The sequence below is a fragment of the Homalodisca vitripennis genome, chromosome 1, assembly GCF_021130785.1.
Source record: "Homalodisca vitripennis isolate AUS2020 chromosome 1, UT_GWSS_2.1, whole genome shotgun sequence".
Lineage (NCBI taxonomy): Eukaryota > Metazoa > Arthropoda > Insecta > Hemiptera > Cicadellidae > Homalodisca > Homalodisca vitripennis.
The window spans coordinates 197,877,094-197,899,382 of NC_060207.1; the positions used below are offsets into that span (position 1 = coordinate 197,877,094).

Consider the following 22,289-nt stretch of genomic DNA (forward strand, 5'->3'; position numbering starts at 1 on the left):
TATTCATAATCTCTCTAATGGTAGTATCAGTTTATTATTCTTATTCAAATACAGGGTGAGGCAGACCACCCGTACAGTACAGTTTATTTTTTAAAGACCTTTCTAATGATGTACAACACAACCTAGGTTGCTATTTGAGTTTTTTTTAGATTGGGGCTGTTAAGTATTTCAAAATTCTATGTATTTTTAAAATGTGTAAATTTTGGGGTAGGGTGGCATTTGATGATATTTTTCGATAAGCCGTCTCATCATTAGTTTTGAATAAAAATATCGTCTCTCTACATTTGTGCAGGTAGTTGCAATAAATTTACCCACAAACCCCTGATTTTTTAACGTTTTGGTGTACCCTGTACATAAGCGGCAAGATAGGTTCAAACTTTTTGCATAAAAATAATCAGTGAAGAAATACCTTAAAAATGAGGTATAAATCAACATACCTTTACATTTGAAAATTTTCCAAAAACCACCCCTACCCCCCAAAAACTACCCTTTTGGGGAGTTTTAGAGATTTCAAAATAATTTCTCCAAATTCTTTGAGGTGGAAATAGGGGGGTTTAAGTTGTTACGAATAATCTACCTCGTTTGGTTTGGCCGCTATACGTACTGTACGGGTGGTCTGCCTCACCCTGTATATCGAACTATTCAATTTTTTATGAAAACGACTAAATAAGTTTTGTTAAATTTACTTTCAGACATTTTCATTTTACGTCAGTCATTTATGAAATATGACACTGAAGTCATTTTTTCGTTGTAAAAACTTAGTCTAGCAATAGAAATCTAGTGATAAAAACGGCTTTCGTGAACTATAAGATTTCATAGGAATACAAGAAACTTGCACGCTCATTTGTGGTGATATATATATATATATATATATATATATATATATATATATATATATATATATATATTAAGATAATGTTATATTTGTGTTTGAAAAACAATTCTACTAATTTACCACTGAATAAATTAAAGTTTCCAAATGTTGAAGTAAACGTGATATTAGTATAAAATTAAACAGAAAAAAGTTAAAATAAAACTAATGTCGAAATTTATTGATGAAATATTTTATAAAATTTATCTTTACGACAAAAAAGCTTTTTTGTTTTAAGTCGTTATAGTTACATGACTTCATTTGAAATATTTTTTTAAACAGTATATTATAAGGAACGTGGAAAGCTCTATGTCAAAACTCACCTCTTGATATATTGAAGCGGAAATGCAGACTTCATTGAAGAAATGTGGACTTTTCCCAACAGAACAGAAAAAGAAGGTAACGACGATGTTTATCAGATGATTGGATTAATATACTGATTAAATAATTACCAAAATTGAAGTCAGTAGGCAACATGTTGTGGAGACAGCGAGGTCTTTGATAGAAGTGAGGAAAGCTGGAGAGAATACTAATGGAACAAATTCATGTGCTATGCTACTGTGAATTAAAGTTGTTACCTCAACTAAGATATAAACATAGTGTAATTTAAATATTTTTCAATCGACAAAGCTAACTTTAAGCACTCGCAAACATAGGCGTTCACTGAATTTAAATTTGTCAGTATTGAGAGTAAGTGTGCAACCAATCTTGCACTATATTCTTAAAAAGGTGATAACGTTTTATATGGAAAAGTCAAGACTAAGATAGGTACGGACAAATTTCAATTTCAGATCGTCTAGATCCACCGACTGAGTTTCTTGCAACCAATAAAATGATCTATCTACTGTTTGCATTTTCGAACGTAAAAATTAGTATTGTAACAGACTAATAAACTTAAGATAAAAGCCAATAACACATTTTAAATTGGGTTCATGACTCACACATTCATTTGCAAGGATGTTCCTTAGGGCTTCCCAATTATTTAACAAGAAGACGAATCTACAACACACTCAACATTTCTAACCAAATTTGTGACCGAACACTCAAGAGAGAAAGCTCGATGATAATTGGTAATGGCTCCCCAATATCACCATCCAGGGATGTCAATAACTCCAATAATACAGTCCTGGCATACCCAATGTCTACGCTTATCAATGTCTCCTTAGGATCTCATCGCATTCTTCAATTTATTTTAGAGATTCAAAACTACACGAACATGAAAATATGACAAATAGGAGTAAATCTTTCAAGGACAAATTCTTTTAACCTTCCAGCTTGCGATTATTTGTACATATTTACAATAAACAATAATATATCTTTTGATGGAATATAATGCCAGTATTTATCGTAACATAGGTGTAGAGGATAAAAGCTTCACTGGAAAAACACTGGTAATTATATTCATTATATTTATATATGTTCTGTATGTTTTACTGTAGTTTTCATACATATTATACATTGGATTTTCTATTATAAGAATATAAATATCATATAAAGTTGTAGCATAATTAAGTTCCATAATAACTATACGAATGTATGTACATCATCAAGCGTAGTCTTAAATAAATAAATTAGTAATAAGAATACAGTTATTATAAATTAGACTACTAATGAAACTATCATATAGATTGAACAAAGAGAAGTGAATGAGTTAACAACCTATGAACTAATTAAACATCATTGCAGTACTTAAATAAATTATTACCAAAATGAAATATTATTAACAAAAATCTTTTTGGTTACTTTGAATTACTATCACCAGCCAATGTAAAATAAAATGTAGTGCATTAAAGTATTTATAGTTTAGGAGTGATTAATATCCAATCCTTATCTTTCTAAAATGTATAAAACACATACACTTTGAAAAATATGTCATTCGTACCACAAATTGAATATTTAAACTTTAAACAGATTCATAACGGAACTAGAAATGTTTATGTATAAAGTAAACTTGATTGAGTGCAGATTGTTATGTAACAATAAACTTGTTATCTGATTGTGAACTTGTTTCTTGGAATTCACAGCCCTTACGCAAAATCGTTAAATGGAGTAAAAACAGTTTCAACAAAACATTAAATGTGAATTTCAATTTTTTCATAAATTTTTATGTTCAGAGACATTTGTACAAATAACGCCCATTATGGTAAGTGACAATCTTGTTATAATTATATTTAAACAACATATTTAAGATTATATGTGTGAAATACTCCGATTAAAACTAGTTGTAAATCATTATTTACAAATTCTTCAGTCTTATAGCAGTAATATTAAATAATTTACTTTGCTATAAAACAACCAAAAGCATTATAAACATGTAAACATATATGTATTTTTAAAATGTGTGAAGGAGTAATACGAGTTAAATGAGTTTATTTACATTTTAAATTATTTAAAATATACCCCGTATCATTACCAAAAATATATCGTAAACCAATAAAAAGTAAAAGTTCTTGTACTTTTTTATGATTCAAAAAATCTATATGTCATTCAAAATTAGGGGTTTTCAACGAGTTTGATATTCTTATCAACAATATATCCTACTAGAATATTACAACACACAATATATTTACACTTCTTACACTCATATCAGTACAAATTTAGGTCATTATGTTCTCATTGGCTCTTGGTGTGATAGCGCTTAGGCTTAAGTATGTATGTTTGTACGTAGAAGTTAATAAAAAACACTGCGATGACTGAGACGTTTGTGATCCAGATGATGTTGAAGGCTTGAGACACGTCGCAGCTGTTACAGTAGAGATAGGCGAGATAGGCTATCACAAGTCCGAACTGGGCCTAAAAACAATGTTAATATTTAAATAAGAATATAAAAATATATTTTATACATTAGATGGTATTAAAAAACACTACATGAAGTTAAGTGCTCCTTTGATGTTTCAAAATGCACAACTTCTACAAATCATACATATAAAAATTAGAATCTGATTGAAAAGACATCTCAATCACCATATTTTTAATACTATTTTAAAATATGATCAGTATTATTCTGGTGAAATGAGATAAGTAAAGATATCATTAAGACGTTTTTGCCTCAGAAGTTTATGATATTGTACATAGTGGATTCCATAACAAGTTTCTATTTTTAAATTAATTATTTTAATAATAAATTATAAAAACGTAATATTCCACACGCTTCAACTATCGATTGGTAACTACTTTTCATACCCAGCAGGGATCACTTCTGGCTGGTTTATACCTACCAGTTGAATCCACCACTGGGCACAGCAAAAACCGATGTGCCACTTCAATCTGGGCAACCTTATGGATGTCCAGTAGCGGCTCATCACTAACCGAAAATATTGAGATTCTGGGGTTCATGGGCAATTCAATAGGTCTAGTCTACTGTGGAGGATGGCTGTTGGAGTTGGTGGGGTTTGATCCCTTACCTCAGAGGCTCTTGTTAACCTCAACAAGGGTGTGCCCCCCCCCTGCCTACTTTGACTGGAGAGGCTGGTTCACAGCTGGCCTCCCTTCTTCCGGGATGACTTTGAGATGTAGTGCCCTAATTCTTCCTCATGGATCTCGATAGGAGGCGGCCCCTACTCCCTAACCTTACCCATCCTGAATATCCTATCACTCCGGAAGCAGCGCAAAGGTCCTTACAGGACTAAGTGCAATTTATAAGCTTCTTGTCCTAAGAGAACAAAAAAAAAACAAAACAAAAATACTTTTCATAATAGTTGAAATCGCATGGTGCACTATTTAAAATGTTACTAGAGGGTTCATTGCTAAAAACTACTGAAACTTTAAAAAGTGAATAACATCTCTACACCTACGGTTATGTGTTAAAGGTATATGGTTTATTTTAATAAACATATCTATCCATACTTTGTAATACTGTCAGTTCATATACTTCCTTTATTTAAAGTTTATATGAGACAACTTAAAATTATTGCTACTTAATCAAATATACATAATAGTTTTCTTATTTAAAGATAATGATCTAAATTTTAATTCATTACGCCCATTCTAGTTCTCCCTGTAATTTGGTAATGTAAATGGAAATAAATTAAAACGGAGAGAGTTATTCTGCAGATGTGTATCCAATTCACATAAATTACATAAAAACTAAATTTTATGCCCTGCATGAACATAAAATGATGTTGAATGCTGTGGTGTTGGCAATATTGTGAAAGGGATGAATTTATAGCTATTTTCCTCTACAATTTCATTATATAATCATATATCATATATTGCACAAAATAAACATATCTTGATTTAAAACCAGATAAATGAATAATCTATCCATTTATCTATTTATTTTAAAACTCTTATTTTTAATATACCAAGCCCCTGTGAAAAATTAGGTTAACAAATAATAAACTATATATACAAGTAACTAAATGCAATAATACAAAAATATCCATCATACAATTCGTATTAAAAAAAAGACAAATACTCGTACATGTGTGGCTTATGAAATATGTTTTTTCTTATAATAGACTACTGCAGTATTGTCTAGTTATCAAGTTTTTCGACTGATGCAGTTAATAAATATGTGCAGTAGTTATTTAAATAACGTAGGCTATATTTTATTACATAAAATGTAGTTGGGTCTGCCTGTGTTCATATGTGTCTTACTCGATCAGGTAAAAAGTACTAGACCTATTTTATTGACATTTTAAATATATATAATTAGTGCCACACTTATTAACTACTCCTAGCTAAAAAAGGATTCCTCCATAGCAGCCTAAAATATTGTTTGTTACTGACAATTTTTTATCACGAAGAAGAGGAATTCGAGCTATCTCAGGGTACCTATAAAAACTATTCTTTTCTTAACCAAAGCTCCAAAACACTCATATTTAAATTTAAATCTAAAATGGATCGGAAGATTAGAATATTTTGCAATGATTATCACCTATCAGAATTGTTTAGAGTGTCCATTAAAAGGATTATGCCCTAGTTGTCCCTGTTTGTAAGTGGGAAGTTGCTTGCGAAGCCGCGAATAACTGTTAGTTCACAAATATAAAATAGGGCATATGCCTTATTATGCATATAAGTGTAATTTCACTTTCTACGAAAGAGAGCTACACAGTCCTCCCATTTAGTTCCTGAGTCTGTGAGGTATGTGACTTCTCTCTCAGCTGTGAAGACCGGTTCTGTTTCGCTCGACCTTGACCCATATGACATAAGAATAACAGAGCGACGAACCTGGCCAGAAGAAACCACGGTCGTGTCTTTGTCGCAAACTATGTACGTATTGCGTTTGCTTTATAGTTGTATATTCTTTCCATAATTAGCATTTCGTTCTTATAACACCATTTCTTTATTACTTCATCAAATTTTAGTACAAGGAGCACGTTTCATATAGTATCATGTAACAGGATTCCCTTAGGCTGCATGTAACATTTAAAGCATATATCTCATGTTATTCATCATGTGTTCTGCGGACAGGTTACAGCCATAATATAATACACAACTTACATATTTACATAACCCAAACAGACAAAAAAGAAATTGTTTCCATGTAGTAGTGATAACTTTAAATCAAATTATAATATCATAGAAGTTATTCCTAATTATGTACTAATTTTCACGTCTCATGAATAATTTAAAGACAAAAGATGAATTTTTCTAGACTTGCCTTCCCTTATGGTAAATTAATTTTGTGTTCAAATAAAAATCAATTATAAATCTCTTTAAGGGATATATTGGAATGCAGGAGTGCGCTGAAATCAAATCAACTCCATATTATTTTTTAAATTTTACTTGTTAATGAAAATTTAAATTACTTGATTTTACTTTAGATTGTTTACAAATAAATTATGCTATTTACTTCTTGCCACCATTATTACCTATAGCACCAATGTAAAAATATTCCTTGCCGCTCAGCTAAATCCTATTGAGTGACATGCACCACCATTGAACTCAAATTTTTCTATGCAGAAATGCAGCTTCACTTATGCTTTCAAGTCTTTAATTTAGTTTGTTGATATCTCGTGAACAGACATAAATTTTATCGTTGCCACCATGGGTACCCATGATACTAATGTAAAAATACTAGCAACGCTCAATCAAATCCAATGTAATGAAATCGAACATTATCAAACTCAGGTTTTCCTTTTATAAAGCCTCATGAAAAATGTCAGGTCTCTAAGTCAGTTCGTTTCGAGATATCTAGCGGACGTACAGACAGATAGACAGACAGAAACGACGTTTCTTCATCCTACGTGTGATAGGTTTCGCTAAATCTCAGTCAACAATGTTAAATCGCGGTATCCTACTGTGGTCATGTAAGAGGGTATTTTATATATTTTTTGTAATATATAAGATATAAACGTTTTTTATTATAGTGATGTGCAATAAAAAGAATCCTCCACTTAATCTCATATTATAAGGAAACGTTATACAAAAAGGGCGATGCAATAGATTTGCGCTTGAGTTTACAATTAATATACGATAGCTCTGTGATTATAATTAACTGTTCCACTTCCACTTAAGTACATTTAAATGTTCACCACCAAAAGGCGTCCTTTTTTTAGAATACTCCTGACTTTAGACAAGTACACTACTTTCTCTACACACATATTATATACACATTGTATTAGTGTTAGAAGTAACCAGTAATTTTATTGATCAGCTCAATATTATAAGAACCATAGAAGGATATTCCTAATATCATAACAGGTACTTACCAGCTGCAACTTGGTCAAGTACCGCTTCCACCAGAGAAACTTCTGCACTTGTGGTCCAAAGCAGGCGAGGAAGTAATAGCTGTACATCACTATGTGGACAAAGTTGTTCAGTATGATAGGAGGAGTCGCTTGCTGGGCTGAAACATTGATTCAGATTTTGTTAACAGGTAGTTTCGGGTTAAGTAATTACTTAGTTTTGGACCATGTTATCTTATATAGTTTCAATAAAATAACATGAAATGTTTATTTTAAAACTAATTGTTTTCATGCCGTTATATCAATATAATTTTTTATTTGTGTACCACATGTTGAATATTTTATTACAGTCTTTTTACTTTGGATAAATTATTTAATACACTGATATAGATCTAATTCATCTTTAGCTCACACAAATTTAGGTGTATTATACTTTTTATTTATTTATATATTTATTTATATATATACGGCAATACACCATTTCACATCTGCATCACAAATATTCTAACCAAGAAGAAGGCTAATACTACAACTAACTATAGTAAATTAGTAATAATATAACAAAATAGTGTTACCTATAAACAGTATCAACAATAAAAAAGTATATAAATATATAAGTATAATAACAATAACAGTACTAAATAGGTAAAGAACGAGAATGATAATAACAGTAAAAATAACAATAAACAACAAGCAAGGTAATAAAATAGTAGTAACGATAATACATTTTAACAATAAATATAACATAACAATGAATTTTTATTCTAACAAGAATAAATTAATTACGAGATAAGAAAAAATGACAGTGTGGGTCTCCCGGGATCAAATGAAGCACATGGTATCACAGAAACTAATGTGGCCCTCCAAAGGCACCACCTTAACACTAAAAATTATTACTAATCGTATTGCTATATATCTTGCTTGTTTCTGATGGTGCTATATAATTACTAAGACGAATACAAGACTTCATTAGAACTGTATTAGCGCTGAGCGTATGGGGTAAGAGAATAATTTTAGAAATGTCTTGTAAATTGTTGCTCAAATAAAAAAATACCAAAATACTTATTAAATTAACTTTCTGCCAATGTATAAAAGTATACACAATTTAGTATTTTCGTAAATGCACGATCAAATTCATTTTTGTTAATATGACGAACTTTAAAAAATAGTTTATTTCCAAACATTTTTTAATATCTCATTAAGTTTTAAATGATTGGCTATGAGAAGTTAAATCACACATAATTAATATCAGGGTTGCGGCTGTACACGTTTACTATTGGAATTCAAACCAACCTTTGTTTGATTATCGTACTTTAATTCCCCTCGAAAGAGTTTTTAAGCCATATATTCAATTATAAGTTTAAATGTGGCTGTCCTCTACAATTGTGAAAACTTTTCTCTCGGTTAAATCTCTACATAAACTCTTCACCTGGATTGGTTTTGCATTTCAATTGATTTATTGAGTATAATATCTCGTATATTTTGGAAATAAATTGTATTTTTTAAAGGTTAATACTGAAAAGACTTTTTTATTTCTGATAATTAAATATCCTAAAATGTTTCAGGATCTGAGGTGAACATTTCAGCAATTAAAGTACAATTGTAAATCCAAATCTATTTGTATCACCTGCCTTATTGTTAATGCTTTTTGTATCATCAGCCAATTTGGAATCTGAAATTTTCTGACTGGGTGCCAAATATTTTGCAACATTCATAACATTTGTTAATTAACTTCCATAATTCAAAAGTTGTGAAATAATCAATCAAATTATATTCAAAACAGCAATACACAGTAAATTTTACCTTTTATGTATCTCATGGATACCCATGTGAAGAATACCATGGCAACGTGATGATACAGATGGAGGTAGGTCACGTGGGATTGTTTTTTCCTGAGGACCATAATGCACTGGAACAATTTGAACATATTTACATAAATATTTGTAAAGTTTTTGTTAATTTCCGTTAAATGTGTTTTATACCTATTTCAGGAATCTAAATTATCATTATTTTCAAAATTTTTCATTATAGATGTGTCCAAAAGTATAACTCGGCGATCAGCATAAGATGAAAGAGTCGCCATTTCGAACTTGGTGATTGCTGATCTCTCGGAACGTATCATCTAAATTTCTAATGTTTTTTCAGTAGAAATAAAGCCTAAATATACTTAATGTCCATATATGTATATATATATATATATATATATATATATATATATATATATATATATATACATATATATATATTTTATATATATGTATATATACATATATGGACATTAAGTATATTTAGGCTTTATTTCTACTGAAAAAACATTAGAAATTTAGATGATTATATATTGTATACATATATATATATATTGATAAATACTGATCTATAATACGTTTAAGAAGCTCAATGGTTTTAATTTTATGTGGTATTGTAGAAATTAATAATGCCTGGTTTTTAAATCAGTATCAGCCACAATTCCGAGGAGAAGATAAGTTACAAGATTTTCTCAATAAGCATGAACTTGTTTGTAAAAATCTGTTAGTAATAACTTTTTGTATTGTAGCTAAGCATACCTTGTGAAAACAGTAGCATAAAACTGAATTGCAAAATATCTAAAAGGATCAAATGACAAATTTACTCAAAGCTCAATGGTTTTAATTTTATGTGGTATTGTGGAAATTAATAATGCTGGTTTTAAATCAGTATCAGCCACAATTCCGAGGAGAAGATAAGTTACAAGATTTTCTCAATAAGCATGAACTTGTTTGTAAAAGTCTGTTAGTAATAACTTTTTGTATTGTAGCTAAGCATACCTTGTGAAAACAGTAGCATAAAACTGAATTGCAAAATATCTAAAAGGATCAAATGACAAATTACTCAAAGCTTAATGGTTTTAATTTTATGTGGTATTGTAGAAATTAATAATGCCTGGTTTTAAATCAGTAGCAGCCACAATTCCGAGGAGAAGATAAGTTACAAGATTTTCTCAATAAGCATGAACTTGTTTGGAAAAATACTGTTAGTAATAACTTTTTAGTATTGTAGCTAAGCATACCTTGTGAACAACAGCAGCATAAAACTGAATTGTAAAATATCTAAAAGGATCAAATGACAAATTATTGTCTTAAAACTGATATCTTACTAATATTAGATATCAGTATAAGATTATCAAAAACAAGACAACATTATTTTACAATAAAATTAAAAAGTGTCCTTCGCCAATAGAGATTGGGCAGGAGGGTTGAGTAAAATAAAGTAAATTATTCTAGGTACCTACCGTATCCAGCAGGTCTATGATTTTAGAGCAAAGGTAGTGCCACGCTGACAGATGGAACTGAAAATAAAAATCCAAAATATAATGATATAATTTTTTATAATGTAATAATTTGTAGCAAATAAAATATACCTTTCTAATACAGATAATACGTATTGGTACATAAGCCTTTAGCAATACATTTTCTCGATAAAATACTTGTATTTTTTTATTCAGAGATTAAACTTTCATTGATAAGTAAGTATTGAAAAAAGGAAAGGCCAACAAATCTTATTCTGTCCGTCTTCTTATCAATCAGAATAAAAGGGACAGCCGATATGGTACAAGTGCCAATCTAAGACAGTTTCTACTATGTGCATGTATACATCTATGATAAACTGCTACTTACAATGTATCGTAGACCGAACGTATTTCTTGGATCTGCCGGATGACAACTGTGGTTGATTAGGTAGGTGACAGCTGAACTCGAAGAGAATATCTGAAATGAAAATTCTGGTTATATGCTAGTCTAGTTGTCTAAAAATAGTGGATATCTCTCCGTTTATTGTCTATCCGTATATCTTGAATAACGTTATAATTATAGAACAATAAATACATAAGATTAAAAGAAAATACTTTGGTGATTGTACATTTTAAAACGGTTTTAATAGTAAAAATTTGTAAGCTTAATGTTAAATTTTTTTATGAATGAACTAAATTACACGCATTATATTTAAATACTCATGCAAAAACTATGCCTCACTAAAGTTTATGAATCTTAAGAGAGTGATAAGAAGGAGGTAAACTAAAAGAAGGGATGCAGGTAACTTTGATCGTTATAAAACTATTTCTATAAAACAAACTTTTCTCATTTCGTTGCAGTTTTTAAATACAGTTACATCTTAGGTGTGGCATTAGATGTTAGCTTCCATATTATAACTATTTTTCTGTTTACAGAGATACAATATTTTGGCTATTGCTAGCCTTAAATAAAAATTAAATAAAACTTTATTAACATATGATAAGTTTGTGATTGTCCTGAAGCTTCTTTAATAAGTACGCCATATATTCCTCTTGATATATTCTACATAGCGAGGAAAAGAGGAAAAAGAAACGGGTTCAAACATACCAAAAAGCTGCTTTTTGGACTTTTTTCTTTCCCTTCTTTTCTTCTTTCTGTCCTTTATTTTTGTATGTATTAATAACCTCCCACATCCAACGAAAAGGATTGATTCCAATTTTCAAAACGTTGTGTTATAAATTTTGTATCGTATAACGATGGTGAATGTTTGAAATCCTGTTATCTTATAAAACCTTCCATCGTCAAAAACAAACTTAAAACAAAGAGCTAATTATTGTTTGCGTAGTAAAAGATTCATCCTGTTTAGTAACTATTCATTAATTCCTATACTTTTAGTTTGTTACTACTTTTGTTTTAAATTTTGTTGATATTGATTTTATATGTATTGTTATTTTTAGTTATCCTGAATGTTTACTATTTGTAACCACCAAGAAAAACAACCTACAAAAACAAACGATTTTGTTTGCCGTTTTTAGTATTAATTTAGGACATAAAGTGTAAGAAAGTGGAATAGGACCTTTGCTATTACTTCCGGATTGATCGGATACTCTAGATAGATGAGGTTATGGGTAGACGCCGCATCCTATCTAGATATGATGAACAGGGATAGCGGTCACTATGACTCACTTATGCCACCTTGGAGGAAGCGGAGGCTTGGACTGTTCCAGCCTTTTCCAATCAGAGCGGTTAGGAGACAGTACTTCCTCATGTGTAGGCTAAGAATAGCTTTTAATACTAAGGGCTTTAATACTCACCTACCTCAACAGACGACCAACGTATTATCCTATCAATCAACCCTGTACCCAAATAATTTGAAATCTGAGGTTAGCTGTTCTCCTGAACACCCTAATAGGTTGCTCATATGTAAGTTACGCACAGTTTTTGTAACAACCAGTGAAGTTTCAAATGGAAGTTCTAAACCAGCGAGGAGTGAAGGGGCTTTCAGGATGGATAAACGATGTCACTTCGAATAGTAAGTTAATGTGACTGTGACAAACGGTTTCCAACCAAAGGACAAAGAAGGAGATATAATATTGATTTTTGTTATGAGAAGAATGTTTTTGTCTGTAAATAAACTATGCATACGCTTTATTCTCTGAAACGTTATTAAATAAAAAATTCCAGTATGAGTTCTTACGAGATGCAACATCCAGACATTGTAGGCTACTTGAAGTAGGTTGTAGAAGAGCATCAGTCTCTTGAGTTCAAAGGGGTCCTTGTTTTTCATGTAGTTGGGACCAACCTTCAGGACGAAAATCAGGTAGACCACTATCACTGATACAACAGGGACTGGGGTCTTCACTAGCAGCCATTTGTCGATTACACCCTCTGAAAAGTAAAAGAAATTCATTGGATTTTCCTTCAGAACAGTTATTGGATTATCAGGTGGTGGGAGTCAATATTGTTAATTTAGAAAACCCAATTTTTAAACATAAATTAACTTTTAATTTTTGAATTCTGTATGTGTGCTTACATTTTATTTCTAACTAAATCATAATTTGTGCCGTTAATGACAAATAATCCAAATTTTGGATTGTTTTTAACATTTATGACGGCTATACAAAATTAATAAACATTTTAGATCTATTCTTTTCTAAAATGGTGACTTCAAATAAATCAAAATAAAATAATTTAAAAGTCAAACCCTTTTTATAAAATCCTCGTCTGTAAATAAGCGACGTAGCGTATAAGGAAGTTGAGTGAAAAATAACCAAAATAATTTAAATTTAGTGGATGTTGCCTACTTTGAATTCTATTACTAAACACCATGCCTTCGTTTGTGTTTGTCCTATATTGCTTTGTAATATACAAGCTGCTGATTGTTTAATAATCATGTTTAATCAATTACTTAGGAATAAGACATTTTCTTTAACTATAGTAATTTCACTGTCTTGCTATAAAACGTGTAATTAAACGATATATCGAAATTAATTCACTAATAAAAAAGTAACAATGTTATCTTATTAAGAGTTTGCCATCAACAGTTTTAATACTTAAAATAATACGGCAATACGTTGTACACATTTCAAATAATTTCTTTGATTTTATTAGTCATTTAAAATAGTGAAAGTTAATTACGATTCTTCTTTATAATTTATGATCATTTATCAAGTTAATAGTAGATTTGAAAGCATTCATAACGGTGATAGCGTTCTCCGTGATCCAATATAGATTGGGGCCATTGTTCCCACAATACAGTCAAATAACAATCTATTCCAAATGCACTACAATATCCACGGTAATTGGACTGCGATTGACCCAAACTGTGGAATCAGTTTTGGCGCTTTTCAGTGATGATTCTCGCCGCTGATAGTTTCACGTGTAGTGGAGTGCTATGTTTTGGGCTGTCTAGAAAAATTATATCAAATGATATGATCGGAAAATTTCGTAAATTTTACTACCGATTTCTGTAGTTCATAAATACTCTTATGTCATATGGAAGCGGTTGAAATACTTTGTCGATGTTTCCGTTAAGAATTCTTACTATGAATCGCTTTTTCGTCGATGCACTAACGAGTAAGAAATATTGCCTGCAATTGAGAAAAACAGATCCCTACGATCTGTAGCATAAGCTACATATTTCTAGCAGAAACTAAAAATGTATTACTGTAAGAAATCTTTTGAATAACACCAACGTTCTGAATGAATTGTACACAGCGCTAACCCTCACTTTGTAACACTGATTAGGTAATGAAAATATAATATTAAACGCTATTTTATTAAATATAAAAAGATAGAAACAGTTTTAAAGGATATATAGTCAAGAGATCTGATATCTAAGGCGTATTTTTAGGTAACTCTTACTAGAGACAAGGAATTCTAGCACTTTTAAAGAGGAAAGAGGGTTCCAAAAGCTGAAGACTCTTAGATTGCTCTTGAATTCAAAAGGCAGAACCTTCTATTTATAAGGTGGTTACTAATGTATATATGCTAGGCAAGAAGGAGATTCACAGTTATTTCATCGATGTAGGATCTAGGGTAATCTAAATTGAAGGAAATCCAGAGACCGAGATATTCGAAGGAAGCTTACGTGCTCTAGCTTAGAACATACTTTTCACAGAAAAAAATCCCCTTCTTACAAATATGAAAATTAGTTTTATTTTTGTTCTTTTTTTTAAGGAGAAGCCGATCTTCTTTTATGAAAAACTCAGATTCAGAGATAAAGAATTTCAGATTCATGTATTTAATTTGCAACAGTTTTGAAATTATTTCATTCAATATAGTTGTTACATTTTTCTATAAATAAACGCTTACATGCTAAAACAGGTATTAATCAAACAAACCAAATGAACCGTATTATCCCACTTGTATATCCAATAGACACTTATAGTAGTTTTAAAAAACTTCTTTTACAATAACTTAAAATTAGTTTATCCACTGCGGGATAATAGGATTAGTTATCAATATTTAATTTGACTTATTTTTGACATACTATCTCCAAAAGAATATGTACTAGATTTGAAACTAAGCATCTTTTACTGTCAAAACATTATATACCCTCTAATATTTTATTCACGTAAGATAGATTAAATACAATATTTATGTATGTGGCTACTTTTACACAATTTAGTAATTTTAGTAACAGACAGGTGTTAAGTTTTTGTAATAAAAGATTTATTTGAGATAATTTTGTATACAAGAATGTAACAGAACAGGTGTGGAATATTGCAGCACGCAGTATGTTGAGTACTTTAGACCCCCGTTTACAGCTTGGCGGATGTCTTCATAAAGTAAAGTAATAAGTAAGACAGCTGTGAGTTGCCGTTAAAAGAACACCCAGGCGACCACAACTATAGTAAGGTTGAGTCGTTGTAAATCTTACAACCATAAAACACGCTGTAGCTTGACATTAGTGCTTGTAAATATGCCGCGATAACAGCACAGTTTCTGCAAGACGTGTATGGCTCATGACACAAATCAAAGGCCCCTGCGTTATTCATGTCTCCATTAGACGACGATATCACCTACTCGCTTAGCGCATCGGCGATGAAGCGATCAATAATATAGAGATCTTGCAAAACGTAACGGTTCTGTTTCCCGTCTATACATATAATGTTTCAGACAGAACAGAAACATATTTAGCGATTAATAATAAAGTATTAATGTCGCAAAACATAAAGAATCTGTTTCCCGCCATTTACATAATGTCTCACTTATAAAAGGAACTGATGTAATGATCAATATTTCCGTTAACATAATGTTTCACATAGAACAGATACCAATGTGCGTAACGCCAAGACGAACAACATTGAATTATGCTATAAATTACCGATTTGTGCTCTAAGGTTTTCATATTGCTTAAAAAATTATAATATTGATTTGTAGAAGATCGTCATGAATTTTATCAGGATAAGAATTTAGGAAAAACCTAATTTAATTCACAGTATAAAACGTCCTGAAGCTTATAATCTGCTCTTTGAAATTTATCGCTTTTGACAGTAATGTAAGATTACATTTGAACTATATCTAGTGTACGAAATTCATAGTGTAAATTTATAATATAATAAGCTTTTCTATAATTCCCATTGGTAAATAAGATCAAACCAATATAGAGCATTTATATAGTAAAACCCTCAAAATCTTAGTTAGAAATGTGTTAGAAAGGTACGTTGGTGTCAAATATAAAGGAATTAATGAGGTAATATCTCTCTTAAGAGATGAGACAGGTAAAGTCTTATGACTAATAGCTCATTATCTTATTGGTTTTCGGACTTTCATTTATAAACATGCTTATGCATTTTAAATACATGTCAAGAATTCTTCTTAAATTTTCATTGCAAGTAGGCCTACCTTACGGTCCAGTTACGGAAATCGTATATTTTAATTTTACAACTGTCCTTGAGTTTACGTGAAATCGAGGTGTTTAATAATATATTTTTTTGACCTTAGAGAACCAAAGATTACAAGGGATTTGAGAAGAGGTAATGAATAATGTTTTAATGAGTAACTCAATGAATTATGCACTTTAAACTTCTTATAGAAATGAAAACTCTACCTTGGCCATTTAGTGTTTCAGGGACATCAATTCTATATGCGACCATTATCAGACCAAATTTTGTACATGAGCACATACTGTGTTTTGAAGTTGTTTCAATATATTGCAATCATCATAACTTATAATTAATTATTATAAAGTTATAACTTATTGAAAGGATAATAGGATTTTAGACATTTGACATAGTTATATTTAAAAAAATTATAAATCCATGTATAATGTTTTAACGTCAAATGGTGGCAAGTCCGAAATCCTAAAATCTTTTATCGCCCATAACACATTTTCAACATTAAGTAAAATTTACTGTTATATGAAATAAATACGGCTAAAACTAATGGCTATAATCCCTCTGAATGAAAAAACCATTTTTAACAATTTATAAATGTCTAGGGTTAATACAGACAAAATTACATGCGTACATGTGAATTACTTATGCATTACATACGCGTAGTTAGGCGTACTAGTATTAGTTGGGAAAAATAGCTTACCTTTTATCAGTATAAGTGAAAATATTTTAAGAGTTTTTGATAGGTCACTAATCTTCTGTTTATAAATGTCAACGCTTTAGCAATTCAGCGTTCAAAAAAACTATTCATTGTAATTTCGAAATGCACGATTAAAAAATTATAAATTAGTCCACTTATAAATATTTAAACATATGAATGAATACCTATTTCACACTTTAACTAACAAATATACATTCGAGCAGATCATGCTGACATTTCATAATCTACGTGTTACCACATTTATACACTAACAAGAAGAGAATCATGATGAAAGTAAATATGATATGTTAGTAACGCACATTAAGAGAATTTTAGTATTTAGTTTTCTTTACTAGTATAAAACAAATACTAACCTTTATCTACAAATTGATAGTAGTTCTCGGGTCTTATGGTCTGCGAAGAGTTCGCTAGATCCTGCAGATACTCGCCCATCTCGAGAGGAAGAAACGAACAACCTGAGGTCCGCGCTCAGATAGGAACTCCCAACTAAACAATCTCGGGTCAGAGAGGGGGCTGTTTTTAGTTCAGCACAAGGTAAAGGTTCCATAAGCACAGATTTCGTCGAGCCCCGCTAATAAAAACTAGGCTGGAGAAAAACGTCAGGAAATATAAAGAGCAAGTTTTTGTTAGGGCTCGTGTACTTTTTGTAGGACGAAGGCCGCTCGCAGCTCGTTCTATCAGCTATTACATTATGGTTGCATATCGTATGTACTTTTTATCTATTTGAACTAAATGATCAAGAGAATATTGTCTTTATTTTAATAGCTTAACTCTCCCCCCACCCAAATAAAATAAATAACGTTGTATGTGATGATACCTCAGGTACTCAACTTAAAATTTGTAATTTCTTTGTTTGAAAAGAAAATTTTTATTTTAAAACTACTTATTTGTAAGAGAAACTTAAGTAAACGACTTCTTTGTTTAAGCGTTTTTATTGACCATAGATTATTTTAAAGGACATCGGACTTCAACCATCGTTCTATAGTATAAAAAGAGAAAACTACGTTTTGAGGATTGTACTATTCCCAAATCCTCAGGAGAACGAAATCAAGAATACATACAATCAAAGAAAGACTGCAACAAGAGTAGCTATGAACTTGCTACGCAATAAATGAAATGAGGTATTTATTGTGTCGAATTAAAATAAATTGCAAGCGAAATTCAAGATTACTTTGTTAAAGGATACTATTCGAGGCTGTGTAAGTATGAAACAAACTAAAACGAATCAATTCACATTGTTTACCCAACGAATTATAGTTTACCAAACTAAAACAAACAAAAATAAAATGTTTTTGCAATATAAAATTAAAAGTAAAATACGCAACGTTTAATGGTAGTAAAACTTTTAAAAATTGTTCGATATTAAAATAATGTTTTTCATTTCAATTTCCCAAATAGAAAACTAACTTTATTCCATTTGAATTCTTGTAAGTGAAAGTTGGGATTATTAAATTAGATATATAAGATATTAGAGATATAAGTCCTTTCATACATTGAGCAACATTTTTACTCTTGTAATCTATTGTATAAACGATGAAAACTATTTCTGTGTGTTTCCTGTTAATTTTTTTGACTTTAACATAATTACAAATAATTACTATCCAGTCCAAAAAAGAATATATAATATATATATATATATAAAAGAATAAAACTTCAAATAAACAACGTTCTAATTATTGTTATAAATATTAGCTGTGTTGGCTTGTGGTCTAGGATTATTTGTAATGAATACACCAGTAACTAGAAAGACTATGAGACGTGGGCTAAAAATCAAACCTTTTGCAATCCAATGAAAGTTCTTTATGTATTCAATGGTCAAATATTCCAGTGATTCCTATGTGAAAGATTCTTTAAATTGTTGGATTATTGAACGTGAACTTCCAAAGTCCAAACATTACTACCAGTCATGCAGAAAGAGTAACAGGAAATTAGAATCATGAATCAGCGAATAATTTTTTCTATTATCAGGTGCGAGACTGAGCCTTGACTAATTAGTGAGGACAGGAAGTGGAAGGGCGGCCATGCAAGTGACACTTCGGAACTGGAGACAGGAGTCTGGCTGGTGATCGAAATTCCGATCAAGGTTAACTGCTACATTCAAGGTTTGGCAACAAACTTATTCTTCATGTGTACTACTGATTATAATCAGTGTGATATTGTTTATAAAAATCGTTGAGTTAACAGTTTAAGTTTCTTATGTGTTTTTTATTAATATTTTTAGAGATACTATATAACTAAGGCGGTAAAATTATTTATTGTAATACTTAAATTAAGTAATTTATTTAATTATTATTTATTTACATTATTTGCTTTTTCAGTCTGGTTGTTAACAGTAAGAGGTTTTCGATGGTTATCATTTAAACAATTATAAATATTATACATTTTACTCTAAACACCTTTGTAATAGAGGCAATTCGACTACTTGAAAGAAAAGATAATTATATATTGTTATTATTACTCAACTAAGAGATGATTATACATATTTCATATCACATATATAAAACGTATGTACAGGTATGTGGTGTGGTATAACAATTTTGTAATAATGAAAGAGGTTCTATTACACATGTATTATTTTCTACAACACAGTGCGACTTAAAAATATGAAAACACTCTGTTCATTTTTTATGGTTTAAGATGGAGCGATGGAACTCGTGACACCTTTATAGGAAATATAAGTGAACTTTTTAGTCACTGTTACAACTTTGCCCGTTCCTGAAAATGGGATTTTTTGGGGGGACAGCTTAAAATGTGTTTTGGTCATCCAGGTTTAAGCTGTTTAAAACCCATTGTTTGCCGATGGGACCCATGGGTCTCGCGCCGAACTTTCCCGAGAGGCGGTCGGGACCTTTCGGTCCCGCCTTTATGGTAAGTTTATCCACAAAAACAATTTTCAGTCCCTAAGGTACGTTTAATAAAGTTTTTTCGGCAAGGAATGTGTTAAGCTCTTTACAGCTGCCTGTTTGATGGATACGTTGGATTGTTTTTTGAACTCCTGATTTAGATGCAGGGTTTTGATTGGGATAAATTTCATTAAATAAATTCCTTACTTCATCATAAGACCTCACCCGGTCTCCGTAGCCTCGCATCATCAGTTCTTGTTCACTTAAATTGTCCATTTCAACGTAAAGTATCACAGAAACATGTCTTAACTTAGTTTGTCCCAACCAAAAACTGAACAAAATATTGGACTTCTTCAAAACTGATAAGATAAGGAAGACCTGCCCTGCAGGTAATAAATGTAATATAGGTTTGAGTCTATAAGGTAAGTATTTAATTTATTTGTTTCCTAAATGTAGATGTTCATGTTTTATCGCAATTAATTTTTAATAATTTCTGTGAGCTACCATTTTGTACTAGGTTGAGACATAAAGCACAAGTTTCTATTGTTTTTTTCTTTCATCCATAACTTTTGAATGAGGAATCACTTAATGTGTCTTTACATTTAAAACATTTTGAGCCGCCTTTCCCAAACTACCATTTTCAGGAGATAGGCAAAATTGTTACAGAGGTTAAAAAGTTCACTTCTATTAGCTAGGAGCTTGTGCAAAGTTCCATTACTCTATCCTTATCCACCAAAAAATAAAGAAAATGTATCTATACTTCTAACTCACACTATATTTTTACTTTCATATAATTTCTAAGAAATCACAAGGATTTGTAATGACGCTTTCCTACCTTTCCAGGCAACGTATAATACTAGAATTTAAATAAATAAAACAAGAAAATAGAGATTTCAAAGTTTGCAGGGGTGAAGTAGGACATCGGCCCGGACGCTTCTATTACCTCGGCGAGCGTGACAAAGCTCACAATAGGAACAGTATAATTCTGTAGAATGAGCAGTCAAAGTCCCTTGTTTGGTTCATTACCAGTTTCAGAGAGAAGTATATCATAGACAGTCCTCTCTGGCAGGTTGTTAGTATAGGAAGTTGCTGTAATGTATTTTAAATATTAATATTCAAATAAAATTTAGATTTTGTAACAACCTAAACATTAGTAACAATACACTGCTAGCCAGCTTTATTGTAAATTTACTTGCTTCAAAATTCGAATATTTCTAGTAAATAAAACATGGAAAATAATAAGAATTTTTCGGCATTTTAAAAGTTAAAAATGTAGTATAAATAAAAATGTACGACATTGATTTAAATATCAATTATAAAATTCTTTGAAATAAATGAACAACTAACTTAGAAAATTGTAATCAAGCATGAATGTGTCTTTTTTATCTACATTTATGGTTATTGGTAGCGATGCCCAATATAACAAACATGTCCCTCCACATAACGTTTTAAGCTAAACTCTACTTCATTAGGTAGATTGATATAATTAGCAATGAGCCTTGCGATAGATAATAGTAGCTTAAATCAGAATATAATCCGAATTTTATCCCTAATCACTTTGAAACCTTTTGGTCTCTTATGGCTATAAGCCATAAAGATATATGTAATTAACTACACTGATTGATTCTAAATCTGAGATTCATCTAAATTGGTTTGTTTTACATACTGGGTAATCCGCAAAGTTATCAGAAACTTCCAACGTCGATCTTGAAAAATGCCCTCTTTAAAAGAACAAAAGTTATCAGGAACGATTAAATAGCCATATCCACAAACTGTCAAAAGAAAATATTAAATCTTAAATATCCCTTTCTTTAAAAAATACGGCTAGATATACAGAAATCTCATAATAAACACATTTATATTAAAGTATTGTTTGTCCATACATGATTATGAATTAATGTTAATTTGCACGTCGAAATTAAGGACTACTAAAATTAATGACTGTTCTATGAATGAAATAATGAATACATTTTAAATTAATAGAGTTTGACCTGTGGATAAAATACATTTCTTATTGTTCTAAGGTGGGTTCACTTGTGGGTCATGACTGCAGATGACGAGATATTGGGGTGAAAGGATCGATCGATAGGTCTAGCCCAACTGTGGAGGATGGCTG

The 22,289-nt window shown here is 30.8% G+C and overlaps 1 protein-coding gene across 1 annotated transcript; it reads right to left on the reverse strand.

Moving 5' to 3' along the window:
- Positions 1-3,216: 3,216 nt before the first annotated feature.
- LOC124356027 (elongation of very long chain fatty acids protein 4-like) lies at positions 3,217-17,764 on the reverse strand. Its single transcript, XM_046807174.1, has 7 exons — positions 17,684-17,764; positions 12,967-13,157; positions 11,157-11,246; positions 10,772-10,828; positions 9,307-9,412; positions 7,528-7,664; positions 3,217-3,664 (listed from the first exon to the last, which is right to left on the reverse strand). Exons 1-7 carry the CDS (start codon positions 17,760-17,762, stop codon positions 3,485-3,487), a joined length of 840 nt encoding a protein of 279 aa, XP_046663130.1. The 5' UTR covers positions 17,763-17,764; the 3' UTR covers positions 3,217-3,484.
- Positions 17,765-22,289: the final 4,525 nt, after the last annotated feature.

Coding starts and splice junctions, on each gene's coding strand:
- LOC124356027 (XM_046807174.1), bottom strand. CDS start 17,762: ATGGGCGAGTATCTGCAGGATCTAGCGAACTCTTCGCAGACCATAAGA. Junction 7,665..9,306: donor ATCCATGAGATACATAAAAG/GTAAAATTTACT, acceptor TCAATGTTTCAG/CCCAGCAAGCGACTCCTCCT. Junction 3,665..7,527: donor ACTTGACCAAGTTGCAGCTG/GTAAGTACCTGT, acceptor CATTGTTTTTAG/GCCCAGTTCGGACTTGTGAT.